The following is a 22,683-nucleotide window of genomic DNA, read 5'->3' as shown; positions in this document are numbered from 1 at the left end:
TACAGAATAGACCTTAGTCGCTATATCTTCGAACGAGGCAGAGATTATTGCTCTTCGCAAAGTGGTTCGTGAATGTATATGGATTGGATCCGTAGTTACGCATGTTCGAATAGTTGTGGTTTGAAGTCTACCACAGATGAGCCTACAAGCATTTAGGATAATGCTGCTTATTTTTGAACAAATGAAGCAAGGCTACATCAAAAGCGACAACATCAAGCATAATCAGCAACAACAGACTCTCCTCAATATTGAAATGAATCAAATCCAATCAGAGGATAATGTAGTGGACTTATTCACTAAAAGTCGTTACCTAAATCCACCTTCGAGAAACATGTGAAAAACATCGGATTGGAAAGGTTATCCGAACTCCCATGATTGAAGCAATCAGGGGGAGATATCGACTTCAGGGGGAGTTATGATGTCTACATGTTCGATCTCGAAGAGTGAAGGACGTGTTGTACTCTTTTTCCTCCTCGAGCTTGTTTTTGTCCCACAGGGTTTTACACTCGAGTAAGGTTTTAACGAGGCAACGGATGAAGCGTCACCGCCAAGTTTGAGCGACACAAGGGGGGAGTATCCAGACCATCGTGTACTCTTTTGTCCTTCGTCCAGGGTTATTTTTCCCACTGGGTTTTTACCTGGTAAGGTTTTAATGAGGCACATCTTTAGTATGGTCGCCCCACTTATACTGCATCCCTCTCGTAGACATACTACCTACTTATGATGCTGATAAGAAGACTCCACTTATCTCCGAAGATACGGTATTGCTACTCCACACTCATGCGCGTTGTGCTCTTTTTCTCCTTCGACCATGATTGTTTTTTCCCACAGGGTTTTATTACTTGGCAAGGTTTTTAACGAGGCAACTTAGAAGCGCATCACCAAGACAATACTATTAAACATGATATATCCAAGGGGGAGTGTTATAGTGTAATTGATTTTATACTATTAATGTCTATATCATGTATTAGGTACAATAGTAAAGAGATAAGTGTAATGGAATGTGGGGGTTATAATAGTGTATTTTCTATGCTTTTTATCCCTATGTAAACCCTCCAATGTGAGAAGAATAAACTCACCAATTCACTCTTCAATCTCTCCATCTACACTCTCTCCTTCTCTCTGTTTAGTTTTCGATTGTTCTTCAACATCTCTTTAGTTTACTAAGGGAATGATAAAGAATGTATCATAAGCTGTAACGGAAACACAGGGGGAAGTTATGCCTTGTTGATGCTATATGTCATTTTTCTTGGTTATTCTGTTTCAGGATATCTTAGGGTTGATTTTGTTTTTATTGCTTTTAATCTTTCTCTGGTCCTGTATTGAGTAGCACTAACTATGGATGTTAATCTCGTTGCAGAATGAGAATCGTACCTTGTGGAAATTGGGGACTTTACCCCCAGGTTTGATCACATTTTACTCAACAACAAAGCCACTGGACAAGTCATGGCATGTTCTGGGACTTGGCTATAATCCGAGCATCAGCATGGACGAGATTCGCAATGCTGCAGTGGTGCACTTCAATGGGAATATGAAGCCCTGGCTTGATATTGCCATGAACTAGTTCAAGCCAATCTGGGAAAAGCACGTTGATTATGATCTAGAGTTTGTTCAGGGCTGCAACTTTGGGATATAAATGACTCAAGTTGCTGAAGCCCTAGTTAGAGGATTTGCAAATGCTAGTCCTGAAGCTAGTAAGCTGTTATCCACTTTCGGGTTCGGTTGCTGCTCCTTGCATGTCCAATTGTTCGTATTAGGTATAGAGAAGATCGGCATCAATCTAAGTGTAGCATACTTGTTTTCCATGTCAATCTTAGGTTTATCTTTATTAGGGAATACAACTTGAGGTTACCTGGGATGCTAAATTATTCAAATTGGTGATAATCAGTAAACTGCCTTGAACTGTTTCTTGGACCCAGAAATGTAAATCTGCATACTATGTCTCTTATTCCCAAACATATCCACTAAAGCAATGATGTAGTGGATATATAATATTATGCACTTTTACTACTTTTACTTGTCAAAGACAATTGTGTACTAGGTAATGCATTTTTATCTTTGCCACGGAATTGCAAGCTCAATACATTTCTGCAATGCTCCATTGTTTCTATTCTTGGAGCTAATCCATTTCTTCCATTGAGCTCGTCTAATTACTTGATTTGATGCAATGTAACCAAACTCCTAAATCCCATTTCCTAGTGTGAATTTAGGCAGATGTGGATGACTAGAAAACGCGTGCGGTGCATTGTTTTGATCATATTCTTTCTTCTGCATCAAATAAAAACCCAAAAGGGTTATAATATTATTTGGAAAAGACCCAGAAGCAGGAAAGAGAACCATTTGAATTATTTGGAATATATTCTTGACGTTGACTTAGCCATATACAAAGACGAAGACTTGCTGTCCTTTGTTGATCTGGGTAAAGTTCCTTGTGGATTCCTGATTGGAAGGAAATTAAGTAGAAGCTGATCCTCACATGTGTCGAGACTCGAGACCCTTGAAACTACCGTCTGTTCTAGCCCCATATTATTCTGCTGTGTTTCTAAGCAAATAGGAGAGCACATTCAAGATGATTCACAACCAGTAAGTAAACTCCACCTATTCTTTGCTAGGATTTATGAGTTTTCGTTTTTCTACTATGCTTTGACTCCTGTTCTTGATGATGGTAGATTTAGCAGCGGTTTAGAATCGGCAAACTTGGTGGTGACCTCTGATCCGGTACACCAGGCATGGAGTGTGATTCAGAAACAAAAACAGATTAATCCAAATGCAGAACCAACTTTGTGCAATGTAATCCAAGATTCAAATCTTACCATCATAGCTTTTGGCACTCCACTTGGCTCTCTTCAAGAAGAAGAAGGCTTGATTTCATCGTCAAATCTCAAGGCCGACAATTTTACTGACTTTGAATTTTTATGCACTAAAAGCAACGGAAGTTTCTCGATCAATCAATCAGCAATCAAGCTCTTTCGCTCCAACTACAATGAGCTGAATCGGAAGAAAAATGAGGTTGGTAGTTGGTACTGAGAGCTAATAACTTGCTTGGATCTCTTATTTGTTCCTGATCATTGCGACTAGCTTAGCTTGCAAGTAACCTTTTTTAATGTTGCAGCTGATAAATCTTAGTAAGACTTCACTAATAATCATCACCGGACAATCTGTGGGAGGCAGTGTGGCTACGCTTTTCACCTTATGGTTGTTGAAAAGGCTAGATTTATTGAAAACCAAACGCCCCCTTTGCATTACTTTTGGCTCACCCCTTGTTGGCGATGAACACCTCCGACAATGCGTGTTGCAATTCGCAACATGGAAATCTTGCTTCTTGCATGTAGCCTCTAACCAAGATCCTACACCTAAACTTTTTCTAACCCGAAATACGAGTGGTACTTACAAGCCTTTCGGGGCATTCCTATTATGCTCTTCATCCGGCTGTGCTTGCTCTGAGGATCCGGACCTCATCTTGGAACAATTGGTGACAACCAATTCTGTAAGTGCACAAAACCAAGATCCTAATATAGAGTTTCGTTACGGTCAAGTTTTGGAAGATCTCAAGCACAAGGCTTTATGTAAGAGCAGTTCCCAGTCTATTGAAAGGGAAAGAGATCCACTTCAAGCAAGCATTGTCACACAACTTCTAGTAATTGGATTTCTCACACAGGTAGCAGAGTTTCAATGCTTTTTTATTATCATATAGCAACTTCATGCTTGAATATATATACATTTTGCAACAAATTACCATTTTACTCTTTGTTTAGTATTTAGTTTGGACCCTTAAAGAACTACATCAAATTTTAAAAAAAGAAAACCAAGGGAAATATGATTATGATCTTTCTGTACTTGTTTCGCAGCTTACTGAGTTATTTGTAACCTTAATCTTTGTAACAGCAACTGCCCGATACAGAGATGCAGAATCTGATTCGAAGGATGAAAAAACATGAAACAGAGTTATTAATTCAGAAGAAGAAGAATTCTGGTTCAGACAAGAAACTGAATAAAATGAAAACGTGTTTGGCCTTATTCGAGTGGTACAAGAAGGAGTCAAACTTTTTGAACACTGGATACTATGACATGTACAAAAGGCAGTGCAATCCGAGTGATATTAATGTTAATGAGTACAAGAAAAGGCTTTGGAATTTCTGGGAGGACACAGCTACAGAAGTAGAGAATAAGCCTCAGATGGAAGGATCTCCCCTTGGAGTACGTTGGCTTTGGGCGGGTACAAACTACAGAAGGATGATTGAACCACTTCACATTGCAGAGTTCTACAAGAAAAGTGGCGCGAGAAATTACAAAAATGGTGGGAAAAGGCCTAAACATTTCATTTTGTTGGAGAAATGGCTCGAGCAGAAGCAAGCAACACAGAAACCAAAGCCCAAAAGAGAGGTGGCTGCCACTTCAAATGAGGATTCTTGTTTCTGGGCACGCGTTGAGGACGCCATTATCTTATGCAACCTTTTGAAGAATGGGAAAGCAGTTACTGATGCAGAGAAAGTAACATACAACGAGGAGTTGAAAGAGTTTGAGGACTATGTGTGGGATGTCGTCGACAACCATACAGTGTGTCCTGATATTTTCTTGGAGAAGAGCAGTTTTATGCGATGGTGGAAGGAATACAAGGGAATGGTTGGAAGTTCTTACTCCTCACAGCTCGCCGACTATATGAATAGTCGCACTTACCTCAAGTATACATGAAGAAGGGAGCTTCACCGAGTTTATTACCATATATCCAATTAATTGTACCTGGTTTGGTGCCATCTTTCTTCTATTTCTTCTTTGCCTAATTGCCATATTGATGGTATTAGGATCTTTGTTTTGTTTGTAGGTTGCTTTTGTCAAAATAAAAAAATATACACCATAGGCTGAAAGAAAGCAAGAATATGGTACTTATCTTGAGTTGGTGCAGATGATGAGATCCACTTGATAACCATTTTGATTTAGTCAAGATTGTACTAGTGCCACCACCATTTTGGCTGGAAGACTTTCCTGCTCGAGAGCAGGAACTTGGTGGGTGTATGCATATTTATTCTCTAATCAGAAGAAACTGTTATTTTCTTCAACTCTCAACAGTCAGTCGTTGATTCACATAGTATCAATGTGACGGACAAGGAAACTGTAGCGCCAAGAAAAAGTAGTCTACAAGAAGTGGTTGCAAAAAGAGCACATGAAGCAAACGATGTTGAGAACTAGCGCAGATGGATGTGACTCCAGTTCCTATTCTAGGACAACAATCAGCATGTGCAGATGGTGGAGAAACTAACTAGATAGCTATCGGGAACTAAATTTGAGATGAATTTGCTGGACTATGTAACCTTTTCAGTTCAGATCGAATCTTGAATGTTTTGTGTTGTTATTCTTGTTGATGTGCTGCGCCCTTTTTTGGGTTTCAGTATATGCATCTTTCCAGATTTACTGACCGTAGTTTGTCCATATAAGTACGTTTGTATAGCAGAGTACGGTCATGACAATTTTTATAAAAGAAAATGCAATTGATTTCATTAAGAATAACATGCAGTGCTGCTGCTGCTGCTCCTGCTTAAGCACTCGGTTCAACAAGAATCAATCAACCCCCCTTCATTGATCCATTTTGTAAAGCCTCATGATTAGGTCCATTGAGGATTAAAGCACAGAGAAAATGTCTAAATCAAGTAGGAATGAGTTTAGAGATGGGAACAGATTAGAATTGGGACTAGATGTCTAAGCCAGGGCTGCAATCCCTGGACTTTTGGGAAATGAATAAAACAAATCCATGCTCATTCCATCTGTTCATTCTCAGAATTTTTCTTAATAGTACTTGAGGCTTGATAAATTCCTTGACAAGATAACACCATCCGCAGACATTAGATTTACTTGAATAATCATAGAGACCTACAACACGAAGAGTACAGCAGAACCTAAACAAAAAGGCGAATTGCTAACTAACCTAAACAATTCTCACTTCCTTCCGAAATAAAGAGAATAGAGACCCACAAGGCCACAAGCAATTCATCAGGAAACATGTACTTGCAGGAATCTAGGCCACTATCAAACCCAAAAAGCAGCTCAAGTATGAAAACCGCAAACAAAAAATGGTCAAAGAAAATCCTATGGTTTATACTAGGTGGTTCACATCCCCCAAAAGATCAGAAACAGCCCTCTTAATATGCTATCAAACAACTTCACCATTGAAATACTTCCAAAAAAATCATTTGTATCCACTAACCAACTTAAGCCAAGACTTTCTCAAGCAGAAGCAGACACCCGGGGAGCTGAACTTTTGGCTGCTGCATTAACAGTCGGCCCACCAGCACGATTCACTCGACCACCATTCTCAGACCTCTGATACCCATCACCTCCACGGCCCGATGATCCTCCCCTACCTGTATTCCTACCTCCAAATTCGGACTTGAATTCGCTGCGGCCATAACCTCTACCACCTCCATAGCCTCCACGTCCTCTTGGTCCCTCACTCCGGTATCCATTAGGTGCATCATTTCGGTATCCAGCATTAGGTCCATCATTTCTGAACCCATTAGCTCCTTCATTCCTGTACCCATTAGATCCTTCATTCCTGTATCCACTCCCCCTTCCAGACGAAAACCTTCCCCTATTCCCCCCTACATAAAAGAACACACACACAAGAAACATTAAGAACAAGAATTGAAGAGTGGAAGGATTATAAATATCTGCAGATCTCAATAAAACTCTACTACGAAACAGTAATTCCCTATTAAATGCTGGAATTAGCACCCATGCCAGAAAATTGAACAGCAACTTCCCATCAGCCTCCATGAAACCCATGAATAACAGAAAGAGAACTAGTGTCAAATGATCCATGAGACTGATTTGCCCAACTCTGACTGTGATCGTGAATACTAGAAAGAGAACTAGTATCAATAAAGATGTACACTAATCTATAAGATATGCACTACCAAAAGAGAGATATACCCACCACCCTGTTCCCATACTCAAATCCCTATACTAGTAGAGACATTAGTCACAAACAAAGATGTTCACGTCAATTCCACTCACCTCGACTCGTAGATCTCTTTTCCTCAACAACAACTTGGCGTCCATTAATCATGATGGGTGAAGCCTAAAACACATATCGAGATACAATTCATATTAGAAGTTGAAAATAAAAGAACAGATGCAAAACCAAGGGATTCAAATATCAACTACATTCTTTTTGCCTTTCTTAATGAAGGAAACATGGCCAACAATACTAAGAGCAAGGGAAAACAGAACAGATTAGTACTATCATTTTGTTCAAACATACCAAGATATCACAGTATGAAAAAAGAAGAGACTCAGCACACCAAACTAGTTAAGTACCTCTAGTGCACTTTGTACAGCACTTGCATCCTCAAATTCCACAAACCCAAAACCAAAGCCCTGTAATGTAAAGGTGAAGGGATGATAAACCTATGTTACTATACAAAGATCTCATAAATCAGAAGATAAGCCAAGTTGAGAAAGGACAAACCTTTTGAGTTCTAACTTGTACACCACCGTTCTTGATGGGTCCAAATTTTTTGAATTCATTCTCTATTAGAGCAGGTGTGGCATTAAAAGGCAGACCTTTGATGTAGATAGAGTGCCCTTCAACTGTTCACGATAGCATAATTATATTATTACACAAGCATGACATTATACAGCAAACAATAGAAGTGAGATCAAGGTAACTAGCATGAATGAATTGCACACCTTCAGCCTCTGGTTGGTTCCCATCTTCTTTAGCATTTGTGCTGGAAACTACTGTTTCAGAAATTGAAGCAGGTTGTGGAGCAGCAATGACCCGCTGCTCTTGGGGCTTTGGGATAGCTCTCACAGAAGCATGTGCAGGAGTAGAAAATGGTAAAGCACTCTCCTTCATAACCTTAACCTGGAACAAGTGGTTACTATATAAGACCCCAGCAAAGGACAGATAAACAATAAAGGAGTGTTTCTTTTTCTTTTTTTGGACACATTTATCACTGAATTAACCACAAATGGAATACCATAACTGCAACTGAAAGCAGAAAACATCACAAATATGAAAGACTTTGAAGGATGATATACTGCATAACAGCCACTTACAATTGAGGCATATGACTTCTTAGGCACTTCTGATTTAGGAGTAGATCCGACCACCACCGGTGCCGAATGTACAGATTCTGCCACCACCGGTGCAGAACGTCCAGCTTCAGCCACCACAGTTGCTGAGTATTTAGCATCGTCCACCACCGATGCAGGTTTCTCAGATTCCACCATGGCCACAACCGGTGCCGAGTATCCAGATTCAGTCACTACCTCTGAATCATCTGGGATTTCATCGACAACTTCAGGTACTGGAATTTCCTCTACTTCAATTGGAACTTCCCCATTCTCAGGAGGATTATATACTTCCTCCACAGTGACGTCTTCAGAAACAGCAGTAACAGGCTCAGAAACACGACTGTCTGGAAAAGAAGGATCTGCAACAGAATTACTCTCAACATCAATTAGAGCACATAAAAGCTGTAAATTTCACATAATAATCATTATAATACATACCGTGCTCCGAAGTAAGAGGAGGTTCAACATCAGCAACTGAACCATGGTCCGTATTTTGGTGAATGGAATCATCCACATATCTGAAAACATCATTCAAAACATAGAAGCCACCTTTCTCTTGTGGTGCCAAGAAAAAGCTTTGGGTAAATTTTTTCCTCAAATTGTCCTTTCCAATTATAAACCCAGTCACAAGGACAAATACACCCCTATTGAAAGATTCTTGAGCATCCACAGTTACAACATTTGCACTGAGCTTCCCATTCTCAACTATTTTCCTGTTGATTATCTGCCCAATAAAATCAAAACCCACAGGAGTCAAATTCTCAGAAGTTTATATGTTCCACTAGGAGTACATAATTCAAATTGTTCTATCAAGTTGATGAAAATCTCAAATTTTCAGCTTTAGATATACAAAAGTAACAAGAACCCACAATCTCCTGGCTCTAACAAATAAGTGGTCTAAAACTGCCACTAAATCAAGATTAGCAAAAGAATTATATGCAGACTTTTCTGATTTCTCTAAGTTCCCAGAGATTATATCAGTATTAGCTCGGCAGTACACAAAATATACATTAAAGATACACTGTCTTTAAACCACTAGGCCGCAAACAGGACACTTTGATATATTGTGATCTTACATAAACATAAAGGGTGACACTAAAAAGAAACCAAGGGTATGAAAGGAGCTTACATCCATGGTGGTTACAGTCTTCATCATCCCATTATCCTCAGGGCGACCAAACTTACTATCATCTTGATAAAATCGGTAAACATGCTCAGGAGACTGCTCCAAGATATGGTAGTACTGAAGAACAAACGCATTGCCAACCTATATTTAACCAAATGTTTCATTCGAGTTCAATTAGCAACCTCAAGGAACTCTCTTATAAAAATAATAAAAAATTATTTTAAAAAAAAATTCGACTACTATTGTATATAATATCAAGGGCCCTAATATCAATACATACCACATCGGCAGTAGGAGCTACTTGCTGCTGCACCGCCGGGGACGCCATCTCTGTTCAACCTCTATAAACCAAAACAAACCATTAAACATAACGAACCAATAAAATAAGATCAACCATTCAATTTGTACAAGGAAGAAAACTCAATTCCAAAAGTCTCCACTGCTTTCAATTGAAACTTCCGAGCGTTTTTCTTACATAATTTAACTGAATTTCAATATAAAAAATACACCTTTTTCTCCGATTAACTAAAACACTGTAAATCTTTTCACAAAATTAATCCACTTTACTCATCTATCTCACGCTGTTATACATAAAATCTCTACTCATTCCCTAGCTGAATCAGCTCAAAAAACAAAAAAAAAAAAAGGAAAACCCTTTCGAAGCGTAGAATTTCAGTACAAGTCAAAATAGTGATTTCAGATTTGAGTATAACAAAGCGAGATCTGAAGGAAGCAGAAATTTCAAGAACAAATTGAAGAGAGCAACGTAAGAGAGTTGAAGAGCGAGAGGAGGCACCTGAGTTGGTGGATCGGAGGTAGCGAGGTGAGAGAAGAGGAGAAGATTGGTGGTTGATAGTGACTTCTCTCACCTCCGATGGAGGTTTGGCGGTGTCTAGGGTTTTGCTGGATCTTCAAGAGGCGCGAGAGCGGTTGGTTTGGGAGGAGTGTTGAGGGGAGAGAGAGAGAGAGAGAGAGAGAAAAACGCAAAGGGTTTTTGGCTATTTATATTATCACGAAATGCTTTTTTGTTTATTAGAAAATTCCAGAAGGTTTTTTTTTTTAATTTTTTTTTATTTGATTGCACTCTTTTAAAATTTTCACCAAAAGCAAATCCAAAGTCTTGTTGGGTGTACTCCCCAACCTAGGTTCGAACCCCGAAGCTGTCAAAATGACTAGGCACTGTGCTGCAATGCACAGTTGGAGCATTTCACATGCGCCGAAGTGGTTTATCTTGGTCCTAGGAAGCCTTTAGGTTCCCCTTGACAAAGTCAAAAAAAAAAAATCCAAAGTCTCATATGAGCTCTAAAAAGATTTACTAATACAACAAAATCAAATTTGTCGAAATTGTTTTATTTTGGCCGGTGGTAGTGACTGACTTCAAGTCAGTTTGTCAAAGGTGGAGTTAGGGTTGGCGATGGTGATGCCGATTTTCAGCATGGCTTATGCGTAATGGATCAAAATTTCTCGTATTGATGGACGTAGCAATATCAAAACGACTAATTTTGAGGGGTTTATGTTTTGTTAGTGTAAGCCAAGTGAGGGCTGATTGATTCGAAATTTTAATACTGGCAGTATATGTGGCTAAACCACTTAACCCTGTTGAATTTTTGGGCAGATTGAAACGAACCAGCCCACAAAATCAAAACCAGACACGTTACTGATAACAACACAAATGTAAAACTTGTTCTTTACTAACTACAGTACTTCCATATAAATTAAGATCAAACTATTGGGCTAATAATTATAATGTTTTTCCGAAAACAACAATTACTATCAGATAATCATACAATGTAATAATAATAGGCTACCACGGCACATAGTTGGCTACCAAAACTTAGGGCTACCTAAGCCCGATGCATTATCATACTATTAATGGAATGTAATTGCATGTCCTTTAGCTATGTCTTTCGCTACCAAGCTTAGGCTACATAAGCCTAATGCATTAATAATAATGGACTACCACTGGACCCCTTTAGCTATGTCTTTGGCTATCAAAGCGTAGGGCTACCGAAGCCTAAGGCTACTAAGCCCAATGCATTAATAATAATGGAGTGTCATTGCACGTCCTTTAACTATGTCTTTGGCTATCAAAGCTTAGGGCTACATAAGCCCGACGATCATGTCATTGATCATGGTCACATAATAAATATTGTGCACAACACCAACACCGCCTTTCTGTTGGCTAGAAGATTCGTACTATGTAAACAGTTTGAATGCTATTTACAACGTTAACTACTGATTTTCAAAAGTTCACAAAATATGGAACACACCTCTGATACATGCACAAATCCAGGATACGAAATATTTCAATTTCATAATAAAATTACACTACCCACACACATACCCTTTTTACCCAATCCAAAGGTTCATTAGCACCATAATCCAATGATAACTGTAGAATTAGAATTCCCTCACACAAGCAGATTAATTTCATAGAAACAGACTAAGCTCAATCACATCCAATTTTAAATCATCCAAAAGGACAAATAAGCAAAACTGATGAATTAAACTACAAAGCAAAATCAGTTTAACAAAACTGCTTACATCTCAAAATCATAATAAAAAGGAAAATTAAACAAAAAGAACCATTGCAAAAGCAAATTAGAAGAACCTCAGCACTGATTTCACCAAGTTCTCATTTCTCTTCTTATTACCGAAACAAGAGAGACCCGCACCAATTTCAAAAAAAACTACAATCCTCTCTTATGCTTATTCGTTCTCCTCTTCACCTTTTTGTTATTCTCTCTCTCCCCCTCTCCATCTCCCTTCCTTCTCTTTTCCTTCCTGTTCTTACTCCTTTCTCTGTTTTGTCACGCCCCGAATTTTGAATAATCAATTCAAATCCGAAACATGAATAATAACAAATTACAATTAACATCCTGAATTTTTTTCTCACAAACAACCACACTTCACAACTCTCAAATTTACAATAACCCAAATCCTCAAGTTATTTATTACAGCACACTCCCACCAAATCAAATTGTAATGCTCAAATGAGCTTAACTCGCCTCACTATTACAATTGCTGTAAAACTATAACCATTGCTCTAACCGCACGATCACCGTCCTGGTTCTCCTGTCCTGTAGGATTACCCGCTACACAATTTGAATAGTGTACCGGGAGTTGCAACAACACAAAACCCGGTAAGCTTTTTACAGCCAGTATGAGTAAACAAGAAAGAACTGTTGATTTATTAAATTACAATTCAAGTAAAATTCAACAGTATTACGTCTGCAAAGAGACATCAAACCACTCATGGAAAACCACAAGGAATACATTTTCACAATCCTCAAATCACAATACACCACACTGGTCCTGCAAACACCCAACCCACATAACACCACTCTGGTCCATCCCAATAACACGTTAGAGCTCTAACTGCCTCGTTACCTCTGACACCTTGGCCTAGGGTCAAGCAACGGCAAAAATACTTCGGTTAACACTATAACCGTCGCGCTTTGGACATCCCCGTCCTCAGCACCATATACTTCGGTTAATAATAAACCGTCGCGCTTTGGACATCCCCGTCCTCAGCACACAACTTCGGTTAATAATAAACCGTCGCACCTTGGACATCCCCGTCCTCAGCACACAAACACTCCGGTTATCCTTAACCGTCGAACTTCGGACACCTCATCCTCAGAACCCTACATTCTCTAACTCTATACATACTCCAATGTAAATCATGAATATTAACAAGAACTCATCAATCATGATCATCACATATAAATATGATAAGTCAAATTTCAATTCATAGTATTTTAATCATCCCAAATTCCACACTCTTCAAAGTCACACCATTCCACATATAATCACGTAAATATATATATACGTAATTATCCGCTCAGGGATAATCACTATTACCAACTATAGTTCACATGCAATAAAACCGAGAAATTCATTTGTATAGTAAAAATCATTTTACTTACCCATGGACCGTAGTTGATCAAGTCCATATGATTTTAAAACAAATATTTATTCCATAAATATTTTCACGCAATTACGACAAAATAAGGTAATTAAATTTATTCGGTTCGTAATATGAACCACGTGAGGTTTACTCACCTCTAAATTCCCGCTGCGTCTTCTTAACAGCTCAAAATACAATTTCACGAATCGTCCGCCAAATCAAACCGTCGATCACCTAATCAAACATGACCTTAACTTAGCCAATAACTCAAAAACATAATCAAACGACAATCCAACGGTCGGATTGAAATTAAATGATGATCCAACGGTCGGATCCTCACGGATCGCCTTCCTAATCACTGTTTTGCATTTATACGAAGATCCAACGGTCGGATCTTCGCCCATGACCACACAAAGCCAATGGGACAGTCATAAGATCATCATATCAAAACTACAAGTCCATCTGACGGTCCTAACTTCACATATCATGAATCAAACGATCAAAATCGATCGAAACGTAAAAATTCATAACTTAATCATATGATAACCAAAAATTGCGTATAATAAATCAAAATGATCGTATTGAAATATAGAATCTGAAAATGTACAGAAACCATATTTTTGATCCCCGGAGGTGGCCGGAAAGGGCCGCCGGAGTTAGTGGCAGAGCCGCCGCCGACCACCACCAATGGTGTCGGGGCCGGGCTGCTCTTCTTCCTCTCATCATGCTTGACAACTTTCATAACTAGCACGAAGTCTGAAAATGACCGGAAGGGGTCGAAAATTACCTTGAACAGTATGAAGGTGGCCGGAATTTTCCAGAAACCGGCGAGAAACTGCAGAAAACGGCGAGCTCCAATTCGACGTAAAAACGTCAATTTAAGGCTTCGATTTCTTCTGAAGAGTTGTTAAGAAACTCAAGAAGAACTCACTGGTTCAAGAATCACAGAAAAATATGGTCTGTAGCTCGAGATATACCGATCGAAAGCTTCGGTGGTCGGAAAAATTCCAGAATTTTGCAGAATCCGGCAAGGCTCGATTTCGACGTCAAAGCTTCAATTTCAGGCCTCGATGCCTTCTAGAGAGTTGTTAATAACATCAAGGGGAACCCACTGGAAAAAGAATCAATCAAAACGATGCACTACAGCTCGAGATATCTTGATCGATAGCTCCGGTCTCGTTCTTGGTTGGGTTTGACTTGCAGCCACTGCTACGGGCCACGCCGCCGTGTGAGGCTGCTTCTGGGAGTTTTCAGGAAGTTGAGGCGAGCTTGTGGATGGATTTTGGTGAGGATTGGTGACCGGTAGCTTGAGATATCAAGCTTGTTTCCAAAACGAGCTCAAACCGGGCGGAGCTTCCCGCCGCCGCTGGTGGCCGTGTCACGGTGCAAGGCTGCCTCTGGCAGCTGCGCAAGGCTGAGACGAAGCAAAAGGAAGTGGTTCGACGCCGTTTGGTGGCCGGTGGAGGTAGAGAGAGACCGAAGAGCCTTTGCTCTGTTTTCGGTTTCGGTCGAGCGAGAGAGAGAAAGAAGAAGAAAAAAAAAAAAGAGAAAAAGAAAAAGAAGGAAGGAGACCCGGAGGAAAGGAAAAGGAAAAGGAAAAGGAAGAAAAAGAAATTTCTAAAAGGGAATCCGAGGAAAAGAGATTATAAAAAGAATCTCATATTTCCAAAATTCGTAACATAATCGTACGAACTCCAAAAATTTCGTTCGACATATGCACGCGATCATATCGACGAGCTCTACAACTTTTATGAAGGAAGTTTTTCCCAAATTCCGTACGTAGAAAAGTCGATTTTTCTTGAATCGCACAATTCGAGCTTTTGTTAAAACGAATATTTCGAAACTTCGATAATTCAAAAAGTTGAATTATTTCGGGTAATATTCGTGCAAAAGCACTTTAATCAATTCGCACAATTTCACGAGACGAAATGGAAAATTGCGGGTATTACAATCTACCCTCCTTAAAGAAATTTCGTCCCGAAATTTAATCGCGAGTCCATTTCTCCCGATTTAAAGTTTTCTGTAGTTTATACAGAATAAACTGTAGAAATTTTCGAAACTACTGCTCTACGTATAAAAATACGTCCGTATACTGAGTATATACAAGATTCCAAAAATAATGTAAGAGGTAAGTTTCGAACTCCTGACCTCAAACACGAAGGTCTTGCTCCCAACCACTGAAGCAAGAACTGCTTTCATTAATATATGCTCACTTGTTATATTTATTATGTCATAAGCGACATAAATAAAATATAAGTGGAGGCAAGTCTCGAACTCCAGACCCCCTAAACCAATGCTTCGCTCCCAACCACTGGAGCACAAGCTATGCTTAATATAATGTGTACAAACGTTAAACTTATTATGTCTTAAACGAACATAATAAAAATAAACGAGAGGCGAGGTTCGAACCTCAGACCTCTTGTACACGAACTTTACACTCAACCACTCGAGCACGGCTGCTCACGTTATTATCCATACCAATCCTTTTATTTAAACCAACTGTTTCAACTGTTTCAACAATTCGGCCCAAAACATCCAAGACTGTTGCAGAAACCCAGCCCAACGTATCCAAAACTGTTACAGAAATCCGGCCCAACTCATCCAAAACTGTTTCAGAAACTCGGCCCATCATGTCCAAAACTGTTTCTGAAACTCGGCCCATCAGGCCTCCACCCACAGCTACAGTGATGCCTTGATCCGAGACAGGCCCAAGTACGGCCCACTTGTGTCACGGCTTATCCCTTCCGTGATTTACGGCAGTCAAATCTGCTTTCGGCTACAGCTGTCTGCCACAGCGCCTCGAGATTCCCTCGGTCCCCTTACACGCTCAACACGCGCCAACAGCTTTTCCGGGTTTCGGGGCGACTTTAATCCAACGCGTGGATTCAAATTCTGAGATCGTTCATCCAACGGTGGAGATCTGCTCACCTTGTTCTATAAATAGGTGCATTCTGGAGACGCGACTGTTCACTCCAAAGGAAAAGAAATTTTCTTCCGAGCTCAAGCCTTTCTCTCTCAACTCTTCAGCCTTTCTCTTCTCAAATCCCCAGTTTTTTTCACTCTCAAATCTTCAATCCTTCTCTCTCAGATCTTTTCTTCCATTTGAAGATTCGATCTCTTCTTTCCTCTGAACTTTCAGATCTCCAATACCCCTTCATCGACCTTAATCCTTCTAAGGTCAATCTCCCACAAACACTCAACAACTTCGTTCTTCAATTTACACTTCCTCTCAACTCATCACCATGGAACCACGAACTCTGCAACTAATGGAGCTACAAACCCAGCAACAAATCGAGGATGGAGGAAACAACCAAGCAGCCGGGAGTAGTGCCAACACAGATTTCTGGCGAAGCCGTGCCAGGTGGGTTCCTACTCCAGATCAAATAAGGATCCTCAGGGATCTTTACTACGACAAGGGAGTTAAGACCCCAACTACAGAGCAGATTCACGAGATCTGTCTCCAGCTGCAACAGTATGGACAGGTTGAGGGCAAGAACATTTATTTTTGGTTCCAGAATGTCAGGGCTCGAGAGAAGCAGATGAAGAGGTGCAATCAGGCTGCTCAAGTGCCCATGGGAACTAGTTCTCCTGGTACTGGTGGATCCATTGATCTCAATTTTGGGTCCACTGGTTCTACTGGTGCTGGTGGATCCATCGACATCAATTTTGGGCCAGCTGGTGGATCCATTGACATCAATTTTGGGTCCACTAGTTCTACTGATGATGGTAGATCCATTGATCTCAACTTTGGTTCCACCTATTCTACTGGTAATGAAGGATTTCTTGATTTAAATTTTGTTTCATATTCTTCCTCACACTTCAACACTAATACCAGTACAACTCTTTTGGCACAACAGGAGGACAAACATCCCTGCAACAACGAGGAGGAGATCACCAGGAGGTTGAAACTCTTCCTCTGTTCCTCGTGCACGGCGAGGACGTCTTTGGTAACCCGAAGACTACTTCTGAGGAAGGTAGCGCATTTGGTTACTATTCTGGTGGCTCAGGCGGTTACAACAGTGGCTCTAACGTTTCTCTTGAGCTCAGCCTCAACCCATCCGGAGCTACCAATTAGGCTTAGTATAGCGTAGTTCCAATTTCCTTTTTGTAATATTAAATCAATAAGATGGTGTGCATGTTTTCTTTTCTTTTTGTTTAACCAACAACAACACCAATGATCGAACCTTGGTCACCCAATACTATTTTCAAAACCATAAACAACTCTACTGCACACATCAATCATAATGATTTATCACAAACAATCAATTAAGTTGCACAGGGGTCTAGCTAGCATCCTTAGAGTCAAACCAAACACAACAATTTTGTCGTTAGAATTAGGGTTTAATAAAGCTAAACACATCCTGAGTTAGCTAGGAAAAACCCACATCCTTAGAGTTACTCATACAAATCTTATAAAATCTCAACCATTTCCTCTATTAATTTCTCCATTAAACTTACCACAATTCATACCCTATGAATTTACGATTTAGAAACCGAATCAAACTCCATATCGCATAGTAATTCACTTGAACCACTATGGATACCCAACAATGTCACTACAATCAATACCCAAAATTGCACTTAACCATTTCTCCTAAAATCCATCACCACAGAAACACACCCTCATCTAATAACATTTACAGAGAGTTGACTCTAAATCTCCCCATTAATTACCGACCAAGATCAAATTCCATTTCAAAACTTTAAGTGTCCCGCCTACTTAAACTTAAAACACAACAACCTCAAATTCACTTCAGTCCAACTCCATACTACGATCCAAAACTTAAGAAAACTAGTTCACAAAATCAATTTCCTTCACTTAAATAAAACTATGTCCACAAGTCATAGTCAGGTCAACAGACCAAGGTGTCCAAACGGAGAATTTCCAATCCCTGTTTACAGGTGTCCTACCACTTAGAATACAATCAAGATAAAGCCTAGCTTTATCTAGCCCCCATAAAATTCCTTGTCACACAAACTACCACTAAAGCACTACCAGCACTGCCACACAAGCACTACTACACAAGCTGCCTATCACATAAGCATTGCTACGAAAGCTGCTACAAAATCATTACTGGCACTGCCACAAACGCTGCCATATGCACAAGTCTACTATAGACATCAGGGAAAAACCCATACCTTTACTCATAACTTTTCCTTCTAAAAGTTCATCACGTTGTGTATATAGCGTCACTACAAAACCTTCTCAATCTATACTAATAACTCAATCTCACACAAGATTAGCATAGTTATCTCAAAGCCACTTTAAACACATCACCCATGCCAATTACCAAAACCCCACTAAGACATCTCGTTACAAAACAAGATATCTATTATTTGACATGTATATCTCATCCAAAAACATATGTACGTCCAACTTAAGAAGGCAAACTTTCTATCCATTAATACTCGTATCCACACTAGGTATGTGCATAGGTCCACATCATGCCTTCAACCAAACACTTCAACATCCAAAAGAACCTCACTTCCATAAAACAATCCTCGTTGACTTAACAGAGTTGAATCAAGAGGTTCCTATTCCTCAAGGATTGTAACTCGCGGCCACTGAACTTATTCCCATACGAACCTACAAGACAACTGTAAGGTTCTAAGTACAACCCCTTCGAATATCCATCACCTAAGGAGTATAGTATGCTTGGCTAATACATGTATAACACTTAAAACACAGTATAAGTCAAATACAAATTCATATTAACCAAGTCAATACTATAGGGAAGGCATTCACGTTCCTAAAACGACCTAGCGGTCTAAACAACTCCCAACACTCACGCATACCCAATGACTTAGCCAATACCGAAGAGCACACGATGGGGATCCGCTGCAGACGGGCCATCACTCGGAAGGTATTGACACATCACCAAATATGCACCTTACGCTCTGATACCAAACTGTCACGCCCCGAATTTTGAATAATCAATTCAAATCCGAAACATGAATAATAACAAATTACAATTAACATCCTGAATTTTTTTCTCACAAACAACCACACTTCACAACTCTCAAATTTACAATAACCCAAATCCTCAAGTTATTTATTACAGCACACTCCCACCAAATCAAATTGTAATGCTCAAATGAGCTTAACTCGCCTCACTATTACAATTGCTGTAAAACTATAACCATTGCTCTAACCGCACGATCACCGTCCTGGTTCTCCTGTCCTGTAGGATTACCCGCTACACAATTTGAATAGTGTACCCGGAGTTGCAACAACACAAAACCCGGTAAGCTTTTTACAGCCAGTATGAGTAAACAAGAAAGAACTGTTGATTTATTAAATTACAATTCAAGTAAAATTCAACAGTATTACGTCTGCAAAGAGACATCAAACCACTCATGGAAAACCACAAGGAATACATTTTCACAATCCTCAAATCACAATACACCACACTGGTCCTGCAAACACCCAACCCACATAACACCACTCTGGTCCATCCCAATAACACGTTAGAGCTCTAACTGCCTCGTTACCTCTGACACCTTGGCCTAGGGTCAAGCAACGGCAAAAATACTTCGGTTAACACTATAACCGTCGCGCTTTGGACATCCCCGTCCTCAGCACCATATACTTCGGTTAATAATAAACCGTCGCGCTTTGGACATCCCCGTCCTCAGCACACAACTTCGGTTAATAATAAACCGTCGCACCTTGGACATCCCCGTCCTCAGCACACAAACACTCCGGTTATCCTTAACCGTCGAACTTCGGACACCTCATCCTCAGAACCCTACATTCTCTAACTCTATACATACTCCAATGTAAATCATGAATATTAACAAGAACTCATCAATCATGATCATCACATATAAATATGATAAGTCAAATTTCAATTCATAGTATTTTAATCATCCCAAATTCCACACTCTTCAAAGTCACACCATTCCACATATAATCACGTAAATATATATATACGTAATTATCCGCTCAGGGATAATCACTATTACCAACTATAGTTCACATGCAATAAAACCGAGAAATTCATTTGTATAGTAAAAATCATTTTACTTACCCATGGACCGTAGTTGATCAAGTCCATATGATTTTAAAACAAATATTTATTCCATAAATATTTTCACGCAATTACGACAAAATAAGGTAATTAAATTTATTCGGTTCGTAATATGAACCACGTGAGGTTTACTCACCTCTAAATTCCCGCTGCGTCTTCTTAACAGCTCAAAATACAATTTCACGAATCGTCCGCCAAATCAAACCGTCGATCACCTAATCAAACATGACCTTAACTTAGCCAATAACTCAAAAACATAATCAAACGACAATCCAACGGTCGGATTGAAATTAAATGATGATCCAACGGTCGGATCCTCACGGATCGCCTTCCTAATCACTGTTTTGCATTTATACGAAGATCCAACGGTCGGATCTTCGCCCATGACCACACAAAGCCAATGGGACAGTCATAAGATCATCATATCAAAACTACAAGTCCATCTGACGGTCCTAACTTCACATATCATGAATCAAACGATCAAAATCGATCGAAACGTAAAAATTCATAACTTAATCATATGATAACCAAAAATTGCGTATAATAAATCAAAATGATCGTATTGAAATATAGAATCTGAAAATGTACAGAAACCATATTTTTGATCCCCGGAGGTGGCCGGAAAGGGCCGCCGGAGTTAGTGGCAGAGCCGCCGCCGACCACCACCAATGGTGTCGGGGCCGGGCTGCTCTTCTTCCTCTCATCATGCTTGACAACTTTCATAACTAGCACGAAGTCTGAAAATGACCGGAAGGGGTCGAAAATTACCTTGAACAGTATGAAGGTGGCCGGAATTTTCCAGAAACCGGCGAGAAACTGCAGAAAACGGCGAGCTCCAATTCGACGTAAAAACGTCAATTTAAGGCTTCGATTTCTTCTGAAGAGTTGTTAAGAAACTCAAGAAGAACTCACTGGTTCAAGAATCACAGAAAAATATGGTCTGTAGCTCGAGATATACCGATCGAAAGCTTCGGTGGTCGGAAAAATTCCAGAATTTTGCAGAATCCGGCAAGGCTCGATTTCGACGTCAAAGCTTCAATTTCAGGCCTCGATGCCTTCTAGAGAGTTGTTAATAACATCAAGGGGAACCCACTGGAAAAAGAATCAATCAAAACGATGCACTACAGCTCGAGATATCTTGATCGATAGCTCCGGTCTCGTTCTTGGTTGGGTTTGACTTGCAGCCACTGCTACGGGCCACGCCGCCGTGTGAGGCTGCTTCTGGGAGTTTTCAGGAAGTTGAGGCGAGCTTGTGGATGGATTTTGGTGAGGATTGGTGACCGGTAGCTTGAGATATCAAGCTTGTTTCCAAAACGAGCTCAAACCGGGCGGAGCTTCCCGCCGCCGCTGGTGGCCGTGTCACGGTGCAAGGCTGCCTCTGGCAGCTGCGCAAGGCTGAGACGAAGCAAAAGGAAGTGGTTCGACGCCGTTTGGTGGCCGGTGGAGGTAGAGAGAGACCGAAGAGCCTTTGCTCTGTTTTCGGTTTCGGTCGAGCGAGAGAGAGAAAGAAGAAGAAAAAAAAAAAAGAGAAAAAGAAAAAGAAGGAAGGAGACCCGGAGGAAAGGAAAAGGAAAAGGAAAAGGAAGAAAAAGAAATTTCTAAAAGGGAATCCGAGGAAAAGAGATTATAAAAAGAATCTCATATTTCCAAAATTCGTAACATAATCGTACGAACTCCAAAAATTTCGTTCGACATATGCACGCGATCATATCGACGAGCTCTACAACTTTTATGAAGGAAGTTTTTCCCAAATTCCGTACGTAGAAAAGTCGATTTTTCTTGAATCGCACAATTCGAGCTTTTGTTAAAACGAATATTTCGAAACTTCGATAATTCAAAAAGTTGAATTATTTCGGGTAATATTCGTGCAAAAGCACTTTAATCAATTCGCACAATTTCACGAGACGAAATGGAAAATTGCGGGTATTACATGTTTCTTCCTCCCTGTCTCCCCGTCTATCTCTTTCTTTTCCTTTTTTTTTTCTCTCTTTTAATTTCTTTCCTCTTATCCTCCCCTCCTGGTTTTCTTAGTCGGCTACGAGCAACCTTCTTATCTGTTAACTTAATTTTGTAGAGACTTCTGATATCATTTTAGGACGTTCTCTCTATGTTGATTGTAATCAGGAGTTTATGCTCAATATCCCTCTCTTGTATTTAGTAGTTTCATTAATCAAGACTTGTCCTTTATTTAAAAATTAAAATAAAAAAACTCTTAATAACCAAATATTTATCTATAAAATATATATCTCATAAGAGGAAAGGAAAAATATATTAGTATCAACACGATATCTCGGGAAAAGGTCACAAACAGTACCCCAACTTAAAGTCATTCTACACTTTGGTACCCCATCTTCTAAATATATCACTTTGATACCTCAACTTATTATTTATGCATAAGATTCATACACGCTGTTAATAACACCGTTAAGTCAAGTGTCATGTAGCTTTCTGTCATGGGTATTTTCGTCAATTTATATTTTTCCACCAAAAATCTCATGTTATTTGCCATTTAACAAAAACTCACTCCGTTAATTCATATTTAT

General features: G+C 39.7%; 2 protein-coding genes and 2 long non-coding RNA genes across 4 annotated transcripts; 1 reads left to right on the top strand and 3 right to left on the bottom strand.

The window, feature by feature from the left end:
• Positions 1–2,141: 2,141 nt before the first annotated feature.
• Positions 2,142–5,057, top strand: LOC133735372 (senescence-associated carboxylesterase 101-like). The gene is made up of 4 exons (XM_062162785.1): positions 2,142–2,583; positions 2,670–3,009; positions 3,113–3,658; positions 3,886–5,057. Exons 1-4 carry the CDS (start codon positions 2,570–2,572, stop codon positions 4,690–4,692), a joined length of 1,707 nt encoding a protein of 568 aa, XP_062018769.1. The 5' UTR covers positions 2,142–2,569; the 3' UTR covers positions 4,693–5,057.
• A 753-nt stretch (positions 5,058–5,810) lies between these two features.
• Positions 5,811–10,176, bottom strand: LOC133735374 (nuclear transport factor 2). Its single transcript, XM_062162786.1, has 10 exons — positions 9,996–10,176; positions 9,480–9,540; positions 9,203–9,340; positions 8,512–8,797; positions 8,056–8,432; positions 7,684–7,861; positions 7,463–7,584; positions 7,312–7,371; positions 7,009–7,072; positions 5,811–6,593 (listed from the first exon to the last, which is right to left on the bottom strand). The coding sequence occupies exons 2-10, from the start codon at positions 9,525–9,527 to the stop codon at positions 6,220–6,222; spliced, it is 1,647 nt and encodes a 548-aa protein (XP_062018770.1). The 5' UTR covers positions 9,528–9,540; positions 9,996–10,176; the 3' UTR covers positions 5,811–6,219.
• A 1,906-nt stretch (positions 10,177–12,082) lies between these two features.
• LOC133740883 (uncharacterized) lies at positions 12,083–14,641 on the bottom strand. Its single transcript, XR_009861482.1, has 3 exons — positions 13,897–14,641; positions 13,265–13,343; positions 12,083–12,294 (listed from the first exon to the last, which is right to left on the bottom strand). It is a non-coding gene; the product is annotated as an uncharacterized LOC133740883 (long non-coding RNA).
• Positions 14,642–19,094: 4,453 nt separating this feature from the next.
• Positions 19,095–21,653, bottom strand: LOC133740950 (uncharacterized). Its single transcript, XR_009861530.1, has 3 exons — positions 20,909–21,653; positions 20,277–20,355; positions 19,095–19,306 (listed from the first exon to the last, which is right to left on the bottom strand). It is a non-coding gene; the product is annotated as an uncharacterized LOC133740950 (long non-coding RNA).
• Between the last annotated feature and the right edge of the window lie 1,030 nt (positions 21,654–22,683).

Source organism: Rosa rugosa, chromosome 3 (assembly GCF_958449725.1).
Source record: "Rosa rugosa chromosome 3, drRosRugo1.1, whole genome shotgun sequence".
NCBI lineage: Eukaryota > Viridiplantae > Streptophyta > Magnoliopsida > Rosales > Rosaceae > Rosa > Rosa rugosa.
The sequence above is the reverse complement of the archived record's forward strand: the minus strand, read 5'-3'. Positions and strand labels throughout refer to the sequence as shown.